General features: G+C 41.6%; 2 protein-coding genes and 1 long non-coding RNA gene across 12 annotated transcripts in view; 1 reads left to right on the top strand and 2 right to left on the bottom strand.

Annotated features, from left to right (window-relative positions):
- Window positions 1-23,334, bottom strand: part of LOC309700493 (uncharacterized protein) — a 2,098,293-nt gene that overhangs the window by 870,976 nt on the left and 1,203,983 nt on the right. The gene's annotated exons all lie outside the window — the stretch shown is intronic.
- LOC309700779 (uncharacterized protein) lies at window positions 10,944-16,777 on the top strand. 10 transcript variants are annotated; one of them, XM_082524574.1, is made up of 15 exons: window positions 10,944-11,028; window positions 12,103-12,194; window positions 12,663-12,731; window positions 12,884-13,258; window positions 13,382-13,481; window positions 13,706-13,937; window positions 14,035-14,213; window positions 14,310-14,403; window positions 14,713-14,830; window positions 14,905-14,996; window positions 15,098-15,191; window positions 15,553-15,743; window positions 15,853-16,018; window positions 16,144-16,299; window positions 16,530-16,777. In XM_082524574.1, the coding sequence occupies exons 6-12, from the start codon at window positions 13,881-13,883 to the stop codon at window positions 15,684-15,686; spliced, it is 768 nt and encodes a 255-aa protein (XP_082380700.1). In that variant the 5' UTR covers window positions 10,944-11,028; window positions 12,103-12,194; window positions 12,663-12,731; window positions 12,884-13,258; window positions 13,382-13,481; window positions 13,706-13,880; the 3' UTR covers window positions 15,687-15,743; window positions 15,853-16,018; window positions 16,144-16,299; window positions 16,530-16,777. The 10 variants fall into 10 exon arrangements, with proteins under 10 accessions (XP_082380700.1, XP_082380702.1, XP_082380701.1 ...); XM_082524576.1 differs by having other exon boundaries at window positions 13,200-13,258; XM_082524575.1 differs by lacking the exon at window positions 12,884-13,258.
- LOC309701551 lies at window positions 19,855-21,725 on the bottom strand. The gene is made up of 3 exons (XR_014275089.1): window positions 21,574-21,725; window positions 20,813-20,975; window positions 19,855-20,482 (listed from the first exon to the last, which is right to left on the bottom strand). It is a non-coding gene; the product is annotated as an uncharacterized lncRNA (long non-coding RNA).

Consider the following 23,334-nt stretch of genomic DNA (forward strand, 5'->3'; position numbering starts at 1 on the left):
TCCAGGCTTTTCCTGCCTTTCTGGAGGGATTATATTTCACTAAAAAACCATCTAATATGCATGTCCACATAATAATTATAATATATTAAACACACGCTGTATTTTAAAGAACATACATTAAGAAGCAGATTATATTAGATTTATATTTTAAATAAGACAAAATTTGGATTTTACAGCAGTAAAATGATTGTATCTCTACAGTTTAAACATGTAATAAGCTTTGCCCTGCACAGAGTGGATAGTGAAACAAATGGAATCATCATAAACACATTATCCATCCATCCATCTTCATCCGCTTTATCCGAGGCCGGGTCGCGGGGGCAGCAGCCTAAGCAAAGAGGCCCAGACCTCCCTCTCCCCAGCCACCTCCTCCAGCTAAATACATTATTTCATATTTATTACTTCCCCCTCCTCATTGCTTTATTATTGTAGCTCTAGTAATAAATAATAATGTAAGGATTCTGGATCAGTGCGATGCCCGTAGTATATACAGTATTCTGAAGAAGGTCTAAAATGTCACTGTGTGTGCATGTGTGTGTTTTATTTAGATGGATTTTTTAAAAATATTACTCATGATATAACATTGTGCAGACATGCCTGGTAAGGACATGAGGAGGAAACAGCAGGAGCTGTGTGAGGCTACTAAAGGCAGGGCTATAACATTTTTCTGTCATCATTTTATTATAGATTAAGTGCAGGAGTTGTTAGGTGTGGATAATTAGATTAAAGTTTATTGCAATAGCAAGTTGTGCCTTGTTCTCACATAGACAGCAAGTGGAGAGTGATATATGAAATGATGGGAAGGAAGGAAGAAGAGAAGCAAAGAGTGATTCACAGGCAGAGCCTAAATTATTTCTCACAGTTTTTTGTTGCCTTATGGTTCCAAGCGCTGTCACCAATCTTTGCATTTTGTTATTATCTCATGACCCTTGTTTAATCAGCTACCATCTCTCCAATGGACTCTTTAATGTCTACAGTCTCAGATCAACACAGCCCTGCCCTTCCCATATTAGATTCTTGATGAATGTGTGTTGTTGTTATTCAGCCTGGTTCAATGTGCCCCTTTTTAACTTTGAGCACCCGCCCCTTTAAACCTCTCTGCACGGTCCTGGTGGCCAACCACCTGGCAGGGCCACACCCACCAGGCCTGAAGGTGCCTGTAAACAGGTGCTCTCAGAAACTCCGGCATCCACACACACACACAGATATACCTGCAAGCAGGGAGAACGAGGGACAGCACACCAAAAACACACATGTCCATAACTGCTGGGTCGTTTAGACTCCTGAGCTGTGCACGAGGGGTCGAACACCCACTGGAAGGCCGGGCACTGGTTTTCAACCGTAATATACCTGATGTGCTCAGGTAACCTGTAGCGCCATGAAACCACTGTCACACCAGGGCGCATAAGAAATGATGCTTTAAGAGACTGATGGAATCGGGCAGCAGGGAAAACATCCACAAAATGCTACTTTCAGTTTGACTCCCTAAGACTACCTAAACTAAGTAGAGTCATTACATGCTTGTTAAAAGCAAACTCTCATATAGTTTTTAATGTGCTTCTTTCATTACAATGACTAGATAAAGAATGTGGCCCTGTCTCTATTTAACACTGGCTACCCCAAAATGTTTCCAAACCTACAACCGTAACTTTCACTGAGAGATTTTTAGATACGGTTATTGAAGCTGTGGGGTTAATTTTTTAAGTAACATGAGAGAGAGGCAGCAGCATACTGTTAGATTATAATATTATTTTATGCCATGTTATACCCCTAACTAAAGATTGTGAATTATTATGTAGTTTTAGTTTGCATTATTCTCCTGAATTAGAAGAAGCTGACAACTATTGCATTAGTTAAACTGATTTGCATTACATTAGACTGCTGATTTATTGTGGATGAATGATATTGTTTTATGATGCATAATACTGCTGCAGAAAGTCATCGCCTTATTTGTCTGATTAGAAGAGAACAGAGCATGCTGGAGTTTTCTGCCCCAACTCAGCAGGAGCAGATAAACGGGGAGCCAAGGTCGTAGCTTAGGCGCCGTGTGAGAGAAAAGCATGTGAATGTTTAGGCTTTTATGATAAGGTGGAGGCACCAGAGGCTATAAGAGTTTGAGCAATGCTCCACCATTTTGAGATCTGAGGCTGTCTGCATCAGTGTCCATCTCCCACGCGTGTGATCATTAAAATCATCGTTTGACTTAACCCGGCCGGACCAGTGTTGTTATTGTGGTTTTTTTCTCTTGTCTCTTGTCTCCATCCCCATATTTTGAACCATAACAATACACACAGAGCATCAGTGATAGAAAGCTAGGCTAACATAGGGTAGCTACCTGTTCAAGGAGAAACATGTATAGGCCCATCTCAAGTGCCAGTGAACATCTAAATGATTCAGGGAAGACTTTGGAGAAAGTGCTGTGGGGAGATGAAACCAAATTCCAATTATGTGGCTTTAACTGACCTTTTGAAATACGAGTGTGATGCAAAAAGTAGCATCCCCGCAGTCAAGCAGAGAGATGGAAACATTATGATGTGGGCTACAGGACGACTTAGTCGGGGTTCCAAGCAGTCAGGAAATGTGACATCGTCAGACTGCAGGCTACGGATTGGCTTGTCAGTCGCGGCACTCAATGAGTCATGAGACGGTGTCTTTCACTAAAATCAAAACTGCAGTTTTTTAAAAACCCTGCAACAAGGCAAATAGCTGCACAACACCGTGGTTTCCAAGTGTGACAAAAAGCCACAGATACATCATCGCTGCGACGTCTTCCTTTGTTGTGGCATTCGTGTTGCTCATAAATGACAACATGGACATCGGGCCGCTTTGCTGTAATGACCCCACGCACATTAGGTGGTACTTGATTGTAATGGAAAATGAGTTGAGTCACAGCAAGCTGATCTGAGTATGTACTAGTGGAGAAGTGCTATAAGATCATGGAGTGGTCTAGTCAGTCTCCAGACATCAGTACTGTAGAAAATCTGTGGAGGGAGCTGAAGTTTCAACTTTCCAAGTGGCAGTCAAGAAACTTACAGGATTTAGAGAGTTTCTGTAAGGAGCAGAGGGTTAATGTTTGCGTGTCCTCACTGTAAAGACTCCAGGTTACTGGAGCGTGTCGTGTCATGTTTCCTGTTGCTCTGAGGTGCATCCAACAAATACACAAATCATTTACCACTAATAATAACACCTCCCCCACTTAAGTGTGTTCAACAGGAAGCTAAAGACTGGTGCTGTTAAAGTGTTCAAAAAACAGCAGGAGCTCGGTGTGAGGCCACAGTGGGCCAAAAAACACAAGATGACCTCCAGCAAGGACAAAATGTATCTGGACGTCTCTGTGAGCATCTGTCTCACTGTGTAAGTGTAGCACAGTGTCTGTGTGTGCATGGCTGGGCAACAGAGACAGCACAACTGAAAGCCAGCACTCAGACGAGGACCCGGTGCATCGTCTGTCTCATCTCAGCCAGTTTACTTACAAACTCTTTAAGTTTGAATTTTAAAGCCGACAATGTGCACAGGGCAGTGATATTTAAAATGAAGGTAAACTATTCCAATCTCTGCAGCCCCAATTGTGTATCTCACACACACACACACACACACACACACACACACACACACACACACACACACACACACACACACACACACACACAGTCCTGAATTCATTACTGAAGTCTCATCCAGACATTCAATGTGCTGTGTAATTAAATTGAGACGTGGGGTCAAAATTCCCACCTAGATTGAGTGAGATGAAATAGAAATCGGCTCTCCTCTAACTGACTTTATAGAAATAATTACATAAGCTGCATTTATAACTGTTATTAAATAACAGCAGCACACGAGAACTAAAGTGTAATCCCAGCACATTTCGCTTCGCTTGCACTGATTCTTTAGAGATGACGACCGTGGTGGGTAATTAAGGGCAAACAATATACAAGTGGCGTGAAAAATGGAGGCTGCATTACCTTTCCAAAGCTTCCTTTCCCGATGGCCCGCAGTATCTGGAAGTGGTCAAAGTTTACTGTGGAGAAAATGAGAAGCAGTTAGTGAGAACGTGTCAGTTTGAGCTGAGCTATAAAACAGGGAACATGACATGTACAGCACTGTGCAAAAGTCTTGAGCCATCCCTCATTTGCTTCCAGGGATCCGGACTTCCCTGTAATCTTTAAAGTGGTATTAAGGAATAGCTCTCCAGGCTTTTTAAAGTGTTTCTGATTTTTAATCCAGGGCTTGTATTTGACCACTTTTTGTCTGTTAAGACCCTTCACACTAATCTCTGAAACATTCAAACATAAACAGACACCTAAGTCACGGAAAGGACCAGAAAACTTAACAAAGAACCAATTTTAAATTGTATCTGTACACATTTACTTGCAGCCTATTGCAAAAAAACAAAAGCCCACATCATTTGTTCTCACTTCTTTAGTTGAAGAATGCAGTTAATAACACCGTTAACACAGACTGACCTGGCAAAACACGAAAAAATAAGGGGGTGGTTCAAGACTTTTGCTCGGTACTGTATGAGAAATGGAAATGTGCACTTCACAATGTATCGCTGCACTTCGGCAGTACTGTGAAGATTAAATGTTTTTTCCTTCCCGATGCATGTGAAAGGTTAAGACTTACATCTCCAAATGTACTGGAACTGATTTGAACCAGAGGACTCAGCCACACTGTTACTATGTACTGCATAAACATGTTTACCGATGAAGGTAAATCAGACGCTGTCCTGACTGTGTGGCTAAATTTTGTGCTGAAAGCATCAAATCAATTGAATATGATTAACTTGCTATGAGAGGTTTTTACTCCAAGTGTGACTTTTTCTGGCTTCATACACCTTTCAGGGTCAAATTCAAGCACTTTGTGAGCACGTTTAATGTCCATTTTCAACATTTTCCAGCATATTACCATAAAAAGGATGCATATTTCACTTGGCATCACCTGAGTAAGACCACGTGAAAGGCCAAATTAATAAGTCTTCTCATCAGATATTGATGCTTCTTTCTTATGTGACACAAAAAACAGGAGGAGACAGATCTTTGCTTGTGTTGTTTTTTAAGTTCATTCATTCAAAACTAACTGTAAGACGCTTAACTACATTGCAGTCTGTGTTATTGTTGTAAACCTAATTATCACCTTTAAAGTGTTTGTGCTAATAACATCATGTAGAGTAAGACAGGCATAGAGAACAGCACTGACTGGGAGAGGCTTTGAACAGATGACATACTCAGATCAATTCAACACTTTAGACTTTAAAAATGCACAAGCGTCTTTCAAAAACCCATTTATTTAATCTATCATCATTGATATTGATATTATTATGTACAGTTATAATGTACAAGCACGTGTGTGCGCATGCGCACATATTAGAATCGCTTCGATCGCTTGTGACGCGGTAACTTTGCTTTGATCCTTTCTGACGTCATAACTTTGCTTTGATCCCAAAACCCATAAATAGGAGCGCTCACCTGTTACTTTATGCTTAACGGACGTTGACCTGCAGCAACTGAAACCCTTTCGAGAAGTTTTGAGAGCAATTTACGAGAGAAACCAAAACAAGTTCAGTTTTGTTTCTCACCAATCCACAGCGCAAACAGACACATTACACCATGTCAGCCAACCCATCCTTCGGCTCAGATGAGCTTGGAATATCTAAAGGGACCATTTTGGGAGATCACCACATGGTGGAGGCTTTCCTTGGAGAAGGAAGCTTTGGTGTTGTAACGAAATGTCGCGATACAAAAAACAACAAAACGGTTGCTATTAAAGTCAACAAGAGCGACCCTGAAATTCTGCTCCAGGCAAAACTGGAAATTTTCATCCTGGAGCAGCTACGACGCTTGGATCCAGACAGGTGCAACATTGTCGAATGGAACGGCTATTTCCTCGATGGAGAGCGCATTTGCTTGAATTTCGAACTCCTCGACCAAAGCCTGTCAGACTACATAGGGGACCGGAATAACCAAGGTCTCCCAATGAGAGAAATCAGGCCAATTTTGAATCAGCTCGCAAATGCTCTGTTCCACCTGGGTTCTGTGGGAATAGTGCATGCTGACCTCAAACCTGTCAACATCATGGTTGTGAACCGCAGTGAGTCTCAAGTCAGAGTCAAACTTATAGACTTTGGCATCGCATGTAACACCTCTGCAGTGATTCCTGGTGACTGTGTGGGGACAATTGGTTATTGTGCACCTGAGATTATGCTTGGCACTCCATATGATGAAGCAATTGACATGTGGTCTCTGGGGCTGGTAGCTGTGGAGCTTGCTACAGGGGTGTCTCTCTATCCTGGGGAAGACGATTATGACGTTTTGAAATTCATAATTGAAACTCAGGGTCAGCTACCAGATCATCTTCTAGAGTCTGGCTTGTACACTGACAGCTATTTCATCGAGGATAACCACAACGAACAGCGCTGGACATTTAAGACTCCAGAACAATTTCAATACGAGACAGATTATCGATCCAAGGAAACTCGATCGATAAAACTTAAGTGTCTCGATGACCTCGAACAACTGCTGAAGGTTAGGCGAGGACCGGAAAATGGCCAAACATTATTTGTAAGGCTAATCAAAGAAATGTTGGCCTTGGATGCAAATCAGCGCATAACACCCTCGGAGGTTCTGAAGCGTCCCTTTTTCGACCCTGGCCTCTCAAGGAGAACCCCCTGCACGGACATGAATAGTACAGGGGGAGAACTCCTTGTGCTCTCTCAGCAGCCTTCAAGCTGGAAAAGTCATGGATCGCAAAAATTCAGCTGCAGTTTCCAAAACTCAGTTGAATTTCCTCAAAAAAGAGACATCAACACCTCAGCCAACCCATCTGCCTCTGAAGATGATCTTCAAATAACGAAAGGGACCATTTTAGGAGATCACCACGTGGTAGAGGCCTTCCTTGGAGAAGGAGGCTTTGGTTTGGTAACCAGATGTTGCGATACAAAAAACAACAAAACGGTTGCTATTAAAGTCAACAAGAGCGACCCTGAAATTCTGCTCCAGGCAAAACTGGAAATTTTCATCCTGGAGCAGCTACGACGCTTGGATCCAGACAGGTGCAACATTGTCGAATGGAACGGCTATTTCCTCGATGGAGAGCGCATTTGCTTGAATTTCGAACTCCTCGACCAAAGCCTGTGGGACTACATTGGGGACCGGAATAACCAAGGTCTCCCAATGAGAGAACTCGGGCCAATTTTGCATCAGCTCGCAAATGCTCTGTTCCACCTGGGTTCTGTGGGAATAGTGCATGCTGACCTCAAACCTGGAAACATCATGGTTGTGAACCGCAGTGAGTCTCCCGTCAAAGTCAAACTCATAGACTTTGGCCTCGCATGTCCTGCTTCTGTAGTGATTCCTGGTGACCGTGTGGGGACAATTGGTTATTGTGCACCTGAGGTTATGCTTGGCATTCCATACGACAAAGCAATCGACATGTGGTCTCTGGGGCTGGTAGCTGTGGAGCTTGCTACAGGGGTGCCTCTCTATCCTGGGGAAGACGATTATGACGTTTTGAAATTCATAATTGAAACCCAGGGTCAGCTACCAGATCATCTTCTAGAGTCTGGCTTGTACACTGACAGCTATTTCATCGAGGATAACCACAACGAACAGCGCTGGACATTTAAGACCCCAGAACAATTTCAATACGAGACAGATTATCGATCCAAGGAAACTCGATATATACAACTTAAGCGTCTCGATGACCTCGAACAACTGCTGAAGGTTAGGCGAGGACCGGAAAATGGCCAAACATTATTTGTAAGGCTAATCAAAGAAATGTTGGCCTTGGATGCAAATCAGCGCATAACACCCTCGGAGGTTCTGAAGCATCCCTTTTTCGACCCTGGCCTCTCAAGGAGAACCCCCTGCACTGACATGAATAGTACAGGGGGACAAAACCTTGTGCTCTCTCAGCAGCAATCATCGTTTGGGTGGCCAGAATTCTAGGGGAGCTAGAAATTCTTGTGGAAAAAAAGCCCAAAACAATAACATCAACAAAAACAACCAATGAATATGGTCTTAAACTTGGGCACAATTTGGCTTGAAATCCATCAACTAATCTCTCAATATTCAAAGCGGAACAGCAGACAACTTACCATCACATCAGTCCTTCAATCAGACCTACAACAAACGTCTTCCTTCTCTCACCCCAACCGGTCGCAGCAGATGGCCGCCCCGACCTGAGCCTGGTTCTGCCGGAGGTTTCTTCCTGTAAAAAGGGAGTTTTTCCTTCCCACTGTCGCCAAAGTGCTTGCTCATAGGGGGTCATATGATTGTTGGGTTCTCTGTATGTACTATTGTAGGGTCTACCTTACAATAATACATACAGCCTTGAAGTGAGTGGTGATGTGATTTGCTGCTGAATGAATTGGGAACTAATTGGAAATCTGGATATTAATTAAATAAACCTGCTTTGAGCATCAATTAATTGTTGTTTGAAATTCTTTATAAATATATAAATATAGTGCCACTCTTCTACTGTTTAAATTGCAACTGTTTAAAACTGACTAATTTATTCATACACTTGAGCATAAACACACGCACAGTAAATGGCCTGTATTTGTACAGCGCTTTACTTAGTCCCCAAGGACCCCAAAGAGCTTTACACTACATTCAGTCATTCACACATTCACACACTGGTGATGGCAGCTACATTGTAGCCACAGCTGCCCTGGGGCGCACTGACAGAGGCGAGGCTGCCGGACACTGGCGCCACCGGGCCCTCTGACCACCACCAGTAGGCAACGGGTGAAGTGTCTTGCCCCGGGACACAACGACCGAGACTGTCGGAGGCGGGGCTCAATCTGGCAACCTTCCAATTACAGGATGAACTGCGAACTCTTGAGCCACGTTGCCCTATATACACATATACTTTACAGTACTAGTCAGTGCTTACATACTAGTTCTTTTCCCTACTTTTTCATGCTTACTGGTACAAATGCCTGTTACTAGAGTTAAATGCTATCAATGTATTCTCACAGTTATGGAACTGTACAAATGCATACAAAATAACGCTCACGTAAACATAACTGTGCACTAGTTTGCCCTTATTGCTGCAGTTTGTTTCAAGTTGTTCTCTCTCACACACACACACACACACACACACACACACACACACACTATGTAACGTTTCAGCAAGAAAATACCGCCCCTCCCCCCCACAGTGACACCACCACCACTAGTCTGCACAGCTGACATGAGGCAGCATGGATCCATCCTTTCATGCTATTTATGCCAAATTCTGACCCGACCATCTGCATGTCAGAGCAGAAATCAAGACTCATCAGACCAGGCAACATTTATCCAATCTTCTCATGTCAAATTTTGAGAACTGTAGCTTCAATTTCCTGTTCTTAGCTGACCAAAACGCTCTTCTGCATTCTTTGGTTGCAACAAATGGTTGTATGAGCTACGGTTGCCTTCCTATCAGACATTTTTCTCTGACCGTTGACATCAATAAGGCAGTTTTTCCAAGAGAACTGCCTTTCACTGGATATTTTCTCATTTTTGTCACCGAAAAGGGTGTCTGTGTTACTTCTTGTCTTATATATATTGTCTCTGTTTTCCTCTGTCCTTTGTCAGTGTCTGTTCACCTACCCCTGTGTCTCCATATTCCCAGTGTTCAAGGTTTCCGAGTGTTTTCCCAGTTTAGGTTTTCATGGTTGGTTCTGTTTGCTACTCAGCCAGAATAAACAGCTCGCTCTTTTTAAAAGTAGGCTCCAGAATGGATGATGGCATGTTCGCATGTCTTTATGCAACACTGAGTGTGCTGAACTAAAGGTAGGCCTAGTTTCATTTTCATGGTCATTATTATCATGACAATGATTACGCCTTATTCTGATTATTTCTCCCTTTTGGAGATGTAACATTTACATGAGGGGTGTAGGAACATTTCCCCCTAAATATTTTTAGATAAATTTTTGTTGAAGTCACTGTTTTTGTCGTATTGATGATGCAGCTAGAATAAGTGCTTTTAAATAAAAGAATAACCATTCAAAGTGCTCAGTGGTGAAACTGTAACTCTTTCAGAGTTTGACAGCTGGACAAGTGATGCCGTATTTAAAGAAACATGAGATGAGTGCAGCATATTATCTGAACAGAGATCATTCAATGAGCAAGAATAAACACTGAAAGAGAAACACTTCACTGTTGATTATCATATGAAGTCTAATAAAAGCTGTTAATCTGTTAATATCCTGCTAATCTGCATACAGCAAATACAGAACATGCGACTTTAAAGCATCCAGCAAAGTGATAACTGTCCTCTGCCCACTAAGTAGTGACTCTACAAAAGATTATTTTCAATATCATCTTTATATTATATTTAGTTATTCTCCAGCGCAACAATGTAAGGAGCTCTGTGATTGGTTAGGAAAGGACAGACTGGCCACCTCGATTTTTCTTCACTGCACATTGATCCATAGCTTTGCTCTGTAAAGGCTAACAAAGTGCTTTTGCTTTACAAAGACATTCAGCGTCGGTATTCACTCTTTTAAAATGCCACTGAACACTGGAGTGAAATGGAGCCCTGATCCTCAGAGTTTTATTGTTGCTAACATTTCTTATAGATAGCACAGATAGTGCCCCACTGCAGTAATCACTCATGTCTAGATATTCCTGTTAAAAAGGAGTTTTTCCTCCCCACTGTAACATGGCAAACATAGCAAACGGATAATCCAGCTGAAGCTTCAGACAGCCGTCAGACAGTGAAACACTGCCATCTGCTGGACGCGAATAACAAAGACGCTGCTTTGACGGGTGAGGGAGTTTCAACAAGTCTGCAACGACTCAAGCATCAAACTACAGAACTATTCTAGCGGACATGGTGCTCTAATGACTGCTTCATTAACGCAGGTCAGAAAGGATCAAACATATCAATAAATCATAAAACACAAAACGTCTCTTATTGCCCAGGGCTCAGGAAGTGAGTGTGTTCCTTATAGCCCAAACACGTTCTCACTCCCAACTCGTCAAACGTGTGACGCATGGTCAGGCTCCCTCTGCTTCACTTATGGACCATATGGACCACCAGGTAAGACCATTTAAACGGACAGCATTTATAGAATGACTATTAAAAGTCAGCGAGTGTCAGTAATGTTAATGTGGTTATGTTAGTAATACACCGAGTGCTAATATAACAGCTTTAAGATGCATTTGTAGATGTTATTACGTGTTTTACCGTCTTTATGGTGCTAGCTTAAAGTTACGGTGTAAACGTTAGCTTATATTGGAGGAAAGCTGTTACTGTTTAAACGATGTTAGCACAGAAATATTAGCTTCTGTCATGACTGATGAAGTTACTAGTTAATAAAGTTTCCAGTAAAGTGTTTAATCGCAGCCACAGACTGACAGCAAATATCTCGATTAGCTTCAGTGCATCTGTAATAAATATGTGCAAGTTTCAGTGCTTCGTTTAAACTGTATGATACTTATACTGACCCAGGGTCAGTGTAAAATACAATCCTAGCTGTGTGAACAAAGCCTGGCTGCTTTAATCCTGCATGACAAACCTCAGGATGCAGGTTATTATTACTCTTTCCTGCTGGCACACCTGTCACACCTGAGAGTCAGCTAGAAACTCACAGTGACGTGGACATCATGCAAAGACTGCCAGACTCTGTAATACTGCAAATGATCAGTGACTCAGGTTATCACTAAACTTTAAACGGCACCTCTGTGTCTCTGTGTGCTGAACATCTAGGATTGAGTCAGGCTGCATTGACTGTGGGACTTTAATGTGTTAAAAGCAGGTTGAAGACGGCTCAGAAACATTTGAAGATTAAAATTTAGCATTATGGCTGCTGGTGGTTTGTAAAGCCTCTACTCAGCTGTATTTTTGTTACTAATTTATGTTTGTTGTTGTTTAACACAGATTTCAGAAGAGCAAATATGCTTAATAGTTTAACTAGATTTCATTTGTCAGTGTGGGACTGCTGAGTCACCTGAAGAACTCATTTCATTCATTCTCCACATGATGTTCATTTACAGAAATGTTTCACAGGAACTGATTTCTCCCAAAGGGTGAACTAGTGTGTTTCCATAGATTACCTCTGTATGAATGTACTTCTTAAATGAAGGCAAGTGTTTGTCCTTTTTTGTTCCTCAGGTACAGTACGTGATATCAAGGGCAGGCGGTCATCACTGGGGGTAGACAAGAAGCAGACGTACTTCCAAGAGGGAGCTGCAGTGAGGTCAGAGGTCAGAATCTGAAACAGCTCAGGTTTATATTTTAGAGGTTATAAAAAATCAAAATGTATTATTTAAAGAAACCTTTAAATAATAGTCATAATTATGATTATTATAAGAAATATCAAACATTTAAGTGGATTTTCTGTTACACATATCGTGTTAGCCCTGCAATAAACTGGCAGCCTGTCTTTGTCCTGTATCAGCTGGGATAGGCTTCATCCTCCTGCAACCCTGAATTGGATACATTGTATTCCAATTATGGAATCTGATCATTTACAAACTCAAGGTATCTAATCAAAATGTAAGTGATGCCGCCCTTGACAGACAGGGAGATTTTATTCCTCAAAGACCATCATCCAGTCGAAGTACTAGTTGCCACGTGGTCAGTGTTCTCACAACCATTGATTTTATCTCACAACTTGTTTTCACCAAAGAATTTCAGTAAGTAAATATTCTTCAATCTCTTTTTCCCCCCAGTGTCTGCAGATCAGCATCAGTGTCCACGTGAAGAACCTAGTTATGTTGCCAGTGTCAACCCAACAAAAGGTACTTTACCTTCTTGTATATATTGTGATTCCTTTACTTTTATATTTGTTGTTATAGTTGAGTTAGGCAGGGCTTTTGTGCAGTCCTAAGAAACATACTGCCTAGAGTGTTTTTCACTTTGTGGAAGAGTTTCTTTATTTTTTTTCTGTTAGTGTGTGGAACTGAGGTGCTTCGTCAGGAGCTCCTTCAGTTGTTGGAGGATGGAGAAGAGGACGCAGCCATGACTTGTGAGACGTTGTCTGAGTCAGCTGCTACTCACTGGGCGATCAGAAACATGGTGTCCTTGCTAAAGTGGAAAGAGGCCAGGCCTTGTCTTATAGACAATATGTTAGCTACTCTGGATCCACAGTCACACCGTGTGTGTCAGTGTGGCAAACAAGTAGTTGTGAGGTGTCTGGACTGCCTGCCTCTTCCATTCCTTTGTGCTGACTGTGATATTGCAGTTCACACACGCTTTGTCCTGCACAGCAGAGAGGCAGTAACAGGAGGGTTTTTGCAGCCTTCATCAGAGTTTCACAATCCAATATGTACGGTTTTTAAGTCTTATGCATTTATTGCTATGTACTATGAGTGTGTGCTGTTATTGTATATTTATTGTGTATCATTTAATTTCCAATTCTTTTTATATATATTGTGTGTTTTAATGTTAGTTCGGCTGTTGCCTGTGCAAAGACCAGACTGTGTGTGACTGCCCAGCAGGTAACGTTGAGGTTTCACCTGGTGCAATTGTGGCTCTTGTAACCATAAATGGTAAGTTGCTCTTTTGTCACACAGTACATACACAATAGATGTGTTTGCAGGTTTTAGTGCAAATTGTACATTGCTACATTGTTTTGAATTACCCTCGGCCCGCAGTATATGTGGGCACCTGTCAAAGGTCATTTGGATTTACCAGACCGCTTTGAAAACAACATGGGGAAAAAATGAATGTCTTTGTTGAGCCATGACTGGATTTCTCCTTATCCTTCCTAAAGGCCGTTATAACCTTGCACTGCCAGTGGTGAGCTGCACCAGCTGTGGCCTAATGTGGTCCCCCTCAGTTAAGGACTTCCAGGGTGGTGGATATTGGCCTGGCACCTTAAATTTCTGCACCCTGTTTTCAATGGATGTCTTTCAGTCTTTCTATGACATTAAGAAGCTGCAGCAGGGATGTCACTTAAGGCCTTTGTCAAAGTGCTGGATGAACGAACAGCCCATTTTGGAAGGGTGAGTTTCTAAATTTGTCAAGTTTAAGGAAATTGTGCAAATCAATGTTTATGATGACTGTCCGTGAATATTCTGTTGTTTGTCCTCTACTTAAAAGACTGGCCGAATATCAGCTGATGCCTTCAGTAAAAGTTTCTTGGAGTGGAGTGCTGTAAAGTTTGAGGTGGACAGGATGTGCAAGGAGCCATGCTTTAGCTGCCCTGCCTGCACTCCAGACATGCTCGCCGTCTCAGTTGATGGGAACTGCAAGCTTTATCGCTTTCAATCAAATGCAAGGTACGTTATGCATTGTGTACATAAATCAAATATGGATTTGTACAAAAATTGTATTTTGATGTTTCTTTTCAAACAACTGTCACCGTGTTCGTTCAGCACTTCAGAGCAGGGGAACTTTGAAGGTGTCTTCATTGAGAAAGATGAGGAAGTTGCTGAGTTTGTGAAATACATCCAGAGACACACAAATGATGTAAGATACACATATATATCAGTGCTGTCAGCGTTAATCTTGTTAAAATGACGTTAACGCCATAACCATATACTCATACGTGTGTGTGTGTGGATACATATTTGGATGGGTGGATATTTATTTTGTTTTTCTCTTGGTGTTGTCGTAATACTATTTACTTGACTTTATCTTAATGTGTACTTCATTTTGAGTAGCTCACACTTGGATGTGCGAGGTATACTGCAGCTTGTAGTCTTGGATACGTTTAAGACATTTTGTTATAAGGTTGAATGAATTCAGCAGTCATGTATTGTGACCTCCTTTCTATAGATCAAATGGGGAGGTGCGTTTCAGGATGGGGCCGGTTCTACAGTTGGAGAAGAGGTGGAACAAGTAAACAGTTTCCTGTCTAGGGCGGCCATCACAACGAAGTACATGTCTAAAGCAGGTGTGTGTCTGTGTGTGAGATTCCACTCAGTCTCCTGCTCATTCATTCTTATTTGTATACTAACTGAAATGCAGGGCGAACAGACATGCTGAGCCTCCTGGCTTTGGGCTGGAACAAAAGGAAAGTGGAACAACTGGGCCGCACTTTGAGCCAGAGATATCTAAAGGTCATTTTTTCAACACCCATTTTAATGTGTGTGGTAATGGGGGGGAAACACCAGTACTCTAAAAATGTCCATATGAATGACATTTATTAATGTATTCTTAGATCATAAGGATCTTTAGAGAACAAGTGGAGAGCCTGAATGCGAGCAGAAATGAGCTGGGTGTGGATGACGACACACTGCAGCAATGGGCTGAAGGTGAGTCTCAATATAATGCACTCGTGTATAACAACAGGACCCACCATGGCCTCATTAAAGAACTTAGAGTTAAGATCTTTCTGACAGTGTCAACAAACAATGAAAAATAAGCTTGTAAAAGCAGAATTGATGGCAGAGTTGTTGCGTTTGATCAAATTGGATTGGACCTGGGTTGAAGTGATGTCGTACTAGTTGGTTTTATAAAGCTGAACACCAACATACTTGTTATCTCATGATAATGCAGCACATGAAGCCTCCAGATGTCTTATAATGAATATCATCAAGTCAGTGATTACAGAGTCCACTGTAGTTTGGTGACTGTTACTCATCCTGTGTTCTGATTAATATTCCTCTCACTTAGAAACGGATCAAACTGATGGCAGCCTTGGAGCGTTGCAGGCACGAGTAGAGGAGCTTGTCGTCATCATCAGAGTGCGAACACAAAGTCTTTACAGACAAAATGGTGTCACAGTTTCTTTGAAACGGACCGTTTGATGCTCAGTTTGTACAGCTTGTACAGCTACTTTGTAAACAGAATAAAATCAGATCCAGGTTTGTTTAAGCTGGATGTGATTTGTTCTAGCAAACGAATTGATGAGTGTAGATTAAAATGTAAATATATGCATTATGTGAAGGTGTTCCTTTTTATGATTATTTACAGATAGCAACAAGAGGCGACACAGAATTCACAAGGTCATCTTAGATGAGAAGAAACGCTTGGCGGCTGCTGTTGACGACTACAACAAGGAAACAAGCAACAAAGCAAATCGTATCCAGTGATGCCCTCATGCAGAGCGACGTTCGGCCCTGGCAGAGCACAAGTGAACGTAAGCTCTTGATTTCTAAATATCCTTTTTAAACAAACTCCCAGTATCTGAGCAGCAGTTGAATCTTTTGTTCTTGAATCATAATATGCTACTATGTTTTCCCATCTGATGTTGTTAAACTGCAGCTGCTGCTGACCTCCGGACAAAGAGAAAGGTCTTTGAGAAGGTGATGGCTGTGAGGCGCCTGAGAGAGGAGGAGATGATCCTTTGCAGGGAGATGCAGCATCACTGGACAGTGTTGCAAATGCGATCTGTGGTGTTGGGGACAATCTCCTCAGACTGTAAGCACATCTTTTATTTATTTATACATTTGGTGATGAATTGATTGAAAATAAGAGCAGATGCTAAAGTCTTACTGGATCTTTTACCTATATTTGGGTTGCTAGCTAACACTGCCTTCTCCCTTAAAAAAAGTTTAATTACATGATCCTAACTCCTTGTGTTTATGAGGTGAGTTTTTTTGTCTGTTTGTTTGTTTTACTTATATTTAATAGTTTTGTTGTTTTTACAGCCTCCCTTGTTGGCATGTCGGAGGATGCACAGAAAGGACTCCATAGCCTGGTTTAAAAACAAAGTGAACTGAAAGCTGAAACGCTCAAAGTAAAGGACGTGTACAAGAGAATCCTCAGCCACCAACCACTCCTGGAAATGGACTCGGAGGAGGAGGAGGACGTTCCAGACGATGAGAGTGATTTGAGCACTTCTGATGAAGACTGATTGTGTCATCATTGATGTTATGTTTGCTAGAATAAAAAGTTAATCACATCTGTTTAATGTGATTTTTATAATGTCTGTTTTAGAAATTGCTTATCAACAGACATTTTACATGTTGAGAAGAAAAATGTAATTCCCTTGGTGCAGTTGTTTACCCTGAATCATTCTTTCCCATCTAATTTAATGACTCGTGTACATGTTCAGATACAATAACATCATTTAATTCATAGGATGCTTTCTGGGCTGCTCAAATTACCACAAAATGTAAAAGCACCAGGCAGCACACTCACAAGGACATGTTTTGTTCAGTGTTTTGTTGAAGAAATCAACAAGTACAACTGAGATGTTTGCTGTAGTGGTGTGTTTGTTAAGAAGCATGCCAGCACACTGGTGAACTGACAGTCCCAGAATGCACCCGAGCCAGTGACTCGCCCCAGAACAAATGACATTAATTATCTAGAAAGACAACCGTGATCAAAGACTAAGTAAAAGAGTAGGAAACAAAAGATAAGGAAAGGTACTGTGGGGTAGGAAAGAAAGGCCAGAGCTGTGCAAAATGACCTCCAGCAGGCCACAAATATGCACGTCTGCTCAAACGGTCAGATACTGACTCCATGAGGGTGGTATGAGGGCTCGACGTCCACAGGTGGGGGTTGTGCTTACAGCCCAACACCGTGCAGGATGTTTGGCATTTGCCAGAGAACACCAAGCTTGGCAACTTTGCCACTGGCGCCCTGTGCTCTTCACAGATGAAAGCAAGTTCACACTAAGTACTTGTGACAGAGTCTGGAGACATATTGGAGAACCTTCTGCTGCCTGAAACATCCACCAGCATGATGGTTGGGCAGTGGGTGACTAATGGTGTGGGTGGCATTTCTTTGGGGGACCGCACAGCCCTCCGTGTGCTCGGCAGAGGTAGCCTGACTGCCATTAGGTGCTGAAATTAGATCCTCAGACCCCTTGTGAGACTAAATGCTGGTGCGGGTGGCCCCGGGTTCCTCCTAATGCAAGACAGCGCTAGACCTCATGTGGCTGGAGTGTGTCAGCAGTTCCTGCAAGACGAAGGCATTGATGCTGTGGACTGGCCCGCCCATTCCCCAGATCTGAATCCATTTGAGGACATCTGGGACATCACGTCTCGCTCCATCCACCAACTGCACCACAGACTGTCCAGGAGTTGGCAGATGCTTTAGTCCTGGAGTCTGGGAGGAGATCCATCAGGAGACCATCTGCCACTTCATCAGGAGCATGCCCAGGTGTTGTAGTGAGGTCATACAGGCATGTGGAGGCCACACAGACTACAGAGCCTCATTTTGACGTGTTTGAAGGACATTACATCAAACCAGATGAATGATTCTGTATTGCACTGATCAAGGAACCAACCCAATAGGAGCTAAAGGCATCCTCTTCACATTACTTAACATAGTGAGTTTATACTATGTTTAATGTGCATTTTCTTCATCAGTCTAGAACATAACATGTTAGCGCTCCCTGGTCCTTTTTGGAGACAGATCCTGAGACAGCAGGCAGCTTTGGAGAACTCATGCCAGCTATGGTCATTAAGGAAAACTTTGATTTAATATTGATTTCATGACAACTATCCTCAGGCACATATTCCTGGATATATACAATGACACGAGTAGACACTAACCCCCAGCAGTCTGGTGCTATGACAGCATAACTAAGGGCTGACCTGAACCAGCCCCAACTATAAGCTCTATAAAGAAGTGAAGTCTTATGCCAACTCTTAAAAGTCTTGACCATGTCCACCTCCAAAACTCATAATGGACTTTGGAGGTGGACAGCTATCAAGCTCCTCACAGAGGAGCAGCTTGACAGCTAACAGCTCCCAATTTAGTTTAGTCCAAATACATGAATTCAAATTGAGGTGATAACTATTTATCAACAGTATGAATGTCTGTTCCCGTCCAACAAAGTTGTTACTACATACCATGTTGAGCAGGGCTTCCACTTGACTTTAACTTCTTCTTTGTCCTGAAAAACATGATATAAACAAACAATTAATTCAGAAAGACATGCAGGTTGCATACAAAAAGGAGCCTACAAACATTTGTGTACTGTTGAATGGCTCAATATATTATACAGTTAGTTTACAAAAACATAAGAACCACTACAATGCTTGTACTGCCAGCATCGAGTGCATGTCAGCAAAGCAACACTGCTTACATTGTGGCTCACAAGCTCCACTCCTTTTCATCAAAACCAAAATTTTATCTACATTCTGTTTTTTACACTTTAAATCCCAGTTAGGTTAAATATTACCAGTAGCTTTTCAGATAAAACAGTAATAAAGTCCTAATGGTTTCATAAATCTTCATATTTTTTTTCATATAAGCATCGGGGACAAGGCTGTCTTGCAACTGTTGAGGTCACTAGTGTGCGCCCTATTTCTTCCAGGATCACTCTTCATTTGTAGGTTTTAGTGGACTCCTACTACTGTGAAGTGGTTTTCATGGGACAGGGGCTTGTATTCCAAGATCTGGGAGATTGTAGAAATGAGCTGTGATGCCCTTCTTGCCATCTTTCCAGAAATATAAGTGATCTGGAAGCTGTTAGGCTGACTTACAGCAGCAGCACTTTCTGCACCTGCAGAAACTCCAGGACACATTTACTAACAGTGTTTGTTGCTGTGTGTGCTGCAGCTGCAGCTTTGAATTTCTTTTGAGAGCTAATATTTTGGCTTTGGTGTCTTGTTATGAAATGTACAAGAGTAAGAGTGTTAGCATGTGTGTCAAAGCTACGTTTGACTGGGAAACTCAAAGCTCAATAACCTGTATCAACAACAATTCACTGCAGCCTGTGTAATATTTGATGCATCATAATTTATTCCAGTCTATCTTGCAAATACATGTTTGCGTTGCAATGTCATGCACAACACACACAACTATTAGAGCCTTAAGATCAAACCTGCGTCATTCTTTTGGTCCACTGCAGTGTAGCAGTCAAACAAGGAGAAGTGAAGTGGCCCCAAATGGCCAGGATAGAGATCAGAGGGTTAATGCGTAAAATGCATAAAAATATTATTGATTACAGGATAATACATTAATGTTAATATCAACAATAAGCTTTTTACTCTGAAGTTACAAGTATAAACAATGCTGTTACATTTACACTTAAATTTTTTACTATAAGTATGGAAACAAGTGAACAGCATTTTATAATAAGTTTAACTGGAATTCTGTACACTGAAAAACAAACAACAGATAAAAAACACAAACAAACAGCCAGTGCCTTCATCTGTCCATTAAATGTCAAACATCGCTTTGACCTGTAGTCTCTGCTCGTCAGCACATGCTTTTAAAAAGAGCTCCATGTCCTCTGCAAACTGAAAAACAAAGAGGAAGAAGTCCCTCTACACAAAAACACTGTGGATGACAGGCCAGGCAAACATCTATTGACCTGTTTGAATGCCTCCTCATCATGTGAGCCTTGAAGTTTTTTTGTAAGAAGACTAAGACCACAGTGAGGACGTTTCATTTTCATGGACTTTCCACAAGCCCCAGTTTCATTTAGCACAGAGGGTGGAGCACATGAATGTTCTACCCAAGATTCAGGAAATGGTTTAGATGCTGGAGACGAGACATGGAGAGGGAGACGAGGCTCCACGGAGAGTTCAGTGGGGAGCAGTCCTGAATGCTGACATGACAATAATTGCCTTGCCATATCCCCACGCTGTATGACTGTCATGTTACAGAAGGGCAGTGAAAGTGCACCGGCACATCATTTTGTCTGTAAGAGAGAAAAAAAGAAAAAACATGTAATTTAAATGTAGTTGTATAGAATGCAGTCAGTTTATCTAACAATCAGATTGTACATATTAACAAAAATATCCAAGCCGTCCTCAATAATGAAAGCAAAATGGTGTGGATCACAAGAGCTGTCAGGAAATGTGGTGAACAGGAAAAATATTTAATGAAAACACTTTTTTCTCTCGCTGATGAATGAACTGAACTGTACAATGTGAAAAATAACTTTTAAGTCAACAAAGACCTGCAGAGGTGCTGAAAAGAAGTGCATATTTATGACTTTAACTATGAGGTATATTTAATACCAACATACCTTTGAAAGGCAAAGCACTTTGAATGTGTCCATTTATATGCTGCTCAATCTTTGCCCTGACAGCAGGGCTGAAAGTGGGGCACAGAGGGCAGTGAAACAGCCAACACGTGGTGCATTCCTGCAATTCTGGCCTGGAGGCAGAACTCCAATTTGATATTTGCATCTAAAACAGAGAGAAAAACAGATAAACACCATATACACATTTAAGTTCAGGTTTTAGCAGAAATAACACGTTACAGTTAGCATGTAAGAGATTTGGGAGAAAATTCTTTACAAAAACATAATTTACAAGAAACTTTTATTTGTGACATACGTATCTATTGACATATAAAAGACAACTGAACAAAGGCTAACTAACATCTGGGCAATAAAGCAGAATAAATAGAGAATATTAGTATTTATACATATATAAAACTCTCTGTGACGACCTTTACAATGTTTTTGCAGGTGGAATGAGAGACATGAATAAAGTGCAATATGCAGTAAATGGAACAATGTGCATTGATGTTACAGATCGTGAAAAGTAGTGAAGTGAATTTGTTCATAACAAGCAAAAATCAAATACGTTTGAAACTGACCACTAAATGCTAACCAGAGGTGTCAAAAGTGCACATTCTTACTAAAGTTTAGATGCCTCGGGGGTCTGACCGTTGTTGTAGCGCTAACAAAGTGCCAACGTAATCAGTGTAAGCAAACTAGATGATTCCTACAATTATATAATTATTAACGGCAAATTTAGACATGAAAGACTCTGTAACAACCTTTACGATCCACTTGCAAGGTTTCCACAGTCGATGGCTGTATCCCAATTCAGGGTCTGCAGCCTTAAAGTTCGCAGCCTCAACGGTCCATGAACTCTGAACATCTGAACTCTGAAGCATGAACTCTGTGTCAAAGATTCAAGCTGCAGTTATTTATATTTCCTATCACCTTAAATCTTCACTCAAAGACACTCAAGTATCTGTGACAGTGTGTATATAGATGTATCATATATAAGAGAGAAATATTGTTCTTTTAATATGTTGGCATTACTAAATGTGGCTCAGTGCTTACATATATGTGTAAAAAGCAAATGTACGAGCTGTGATAACTGTGTCTGATAGAATGAAGAGTAGACTGATAAATGAAATATTCCTTTATTGGGTGAGAAAATCAGACCATGTCATAACTGCTTTAAGTCATACAGAATAGACATCAGAGCCTTAAACAGGCTGACTTCTGCTAAATGGGTCAAACTGGGCAGAAAGTCTACAAACACATAACATCCTTATAGAATATGATGTAACACTATAGATCAACTTACCTCAGAATATATAAAGCATATAAACAATCACAGCAATATGATGCAACAAACACAGCAGTGCTACTGATCCAAAATACTCAAAGCCTCATAGAACTGAAACAAACATTTATTTTTAGCTCCATTCTGCTGCTGATACAGACTTTAGGTTTCTGAACATTAAACTTGTTGCTGCCTTTCATAGTGTGTAACTTGAAGGCCCTGAGTACTTTCTCCCACACTGAAAACACTGGGAGGATAACATTATTTGAACATTACCTAATAAGACTGATTCAGCACAGACAGTTATGTTAAACTTTCCTAGCAGTCCTTCACAAACAGGGAACAGTCTGTCTATTCTCTCCATCTGTCAGCTGCTGCTGGCTCTTCCTCTTCCTCACACACTGCTGAGTTTGTCCTGGTGGATCATCAGGGCTGCAAAGCCTCACAGATGATGTGCAGCAGTGGGTCCCTCAGTCTGTCCTCACTCTGGACACTTGCAGTCGTCACACATGGAAATCAAATGTGTGATAAGGTGCAGGATTCAAACACAAGTGTGACTTATAAACACATGTTCATACTTTTATTCCACAATCAGAGAGAAAGAAACAGAGAGAGAGTGCAGGACCATAGCTGGACTCGCCATCGGGCATACCGGGCATTTGCCCGGTGGGCCGCTGGCGATTTTTTGCTTTTATGGGCCGATCGATTTTTTTTTTTTTTGGAAGGGTATAAATAATGAAAGGTGTTGGATTGGCCAATTGGTCATGATCGACTCTGGGCTGGACCAATTACAGCCGAGGAGGTCGGATGCACCCTCCCCCTTGTTTAGCAATCTTATAAATGAACTAAAGAAAATGGAGAACAAAAAAAGGAAAGAAGGTGCAGAAAAAATTAGGGCCAAAAAGAAACAAGCCCTTCAGGCAGACGCTGCCAAATATGTAAAAATAACTGAATTGTTTGGCGGTAGCTGTGGCATAGCTTCCACAGATTTAGCAACATCAGCAAGTGGTGGAGGCCAGCAGGTGGATAAGGGAAAGGGGAGGCAAGAGGAGGAGAGACCCGAGGCCGCCACCGGTCATAGTGGCAGAGGAACTGAACTTCAGGTAAGAAGTTATGACCTGCTGTCTATCTGTGTCAGATATAAACCAAGTTTAGTTGTAGTTTGTTTTCGTTGTGCTGACTTTTTACAGTCGCTTAGAATAACTGGTACTAGCTAGCATGACGGAGTTTATATACTGCT

The sequence above is a fragment of the Aulonocara stuartgranti genome (assembly GCF_965226115.1).
Source record: "Aulonocara stuartgranti genome assembly, chromosome: 3".
NCBI classification, from domain to species: domain Eukaryota; kingdom Metazoa; phylum Chordata; class Actinopteri; order Cichliformes; family Cichlidae; genus Aulonocara; species Aulonocara stuartgranti.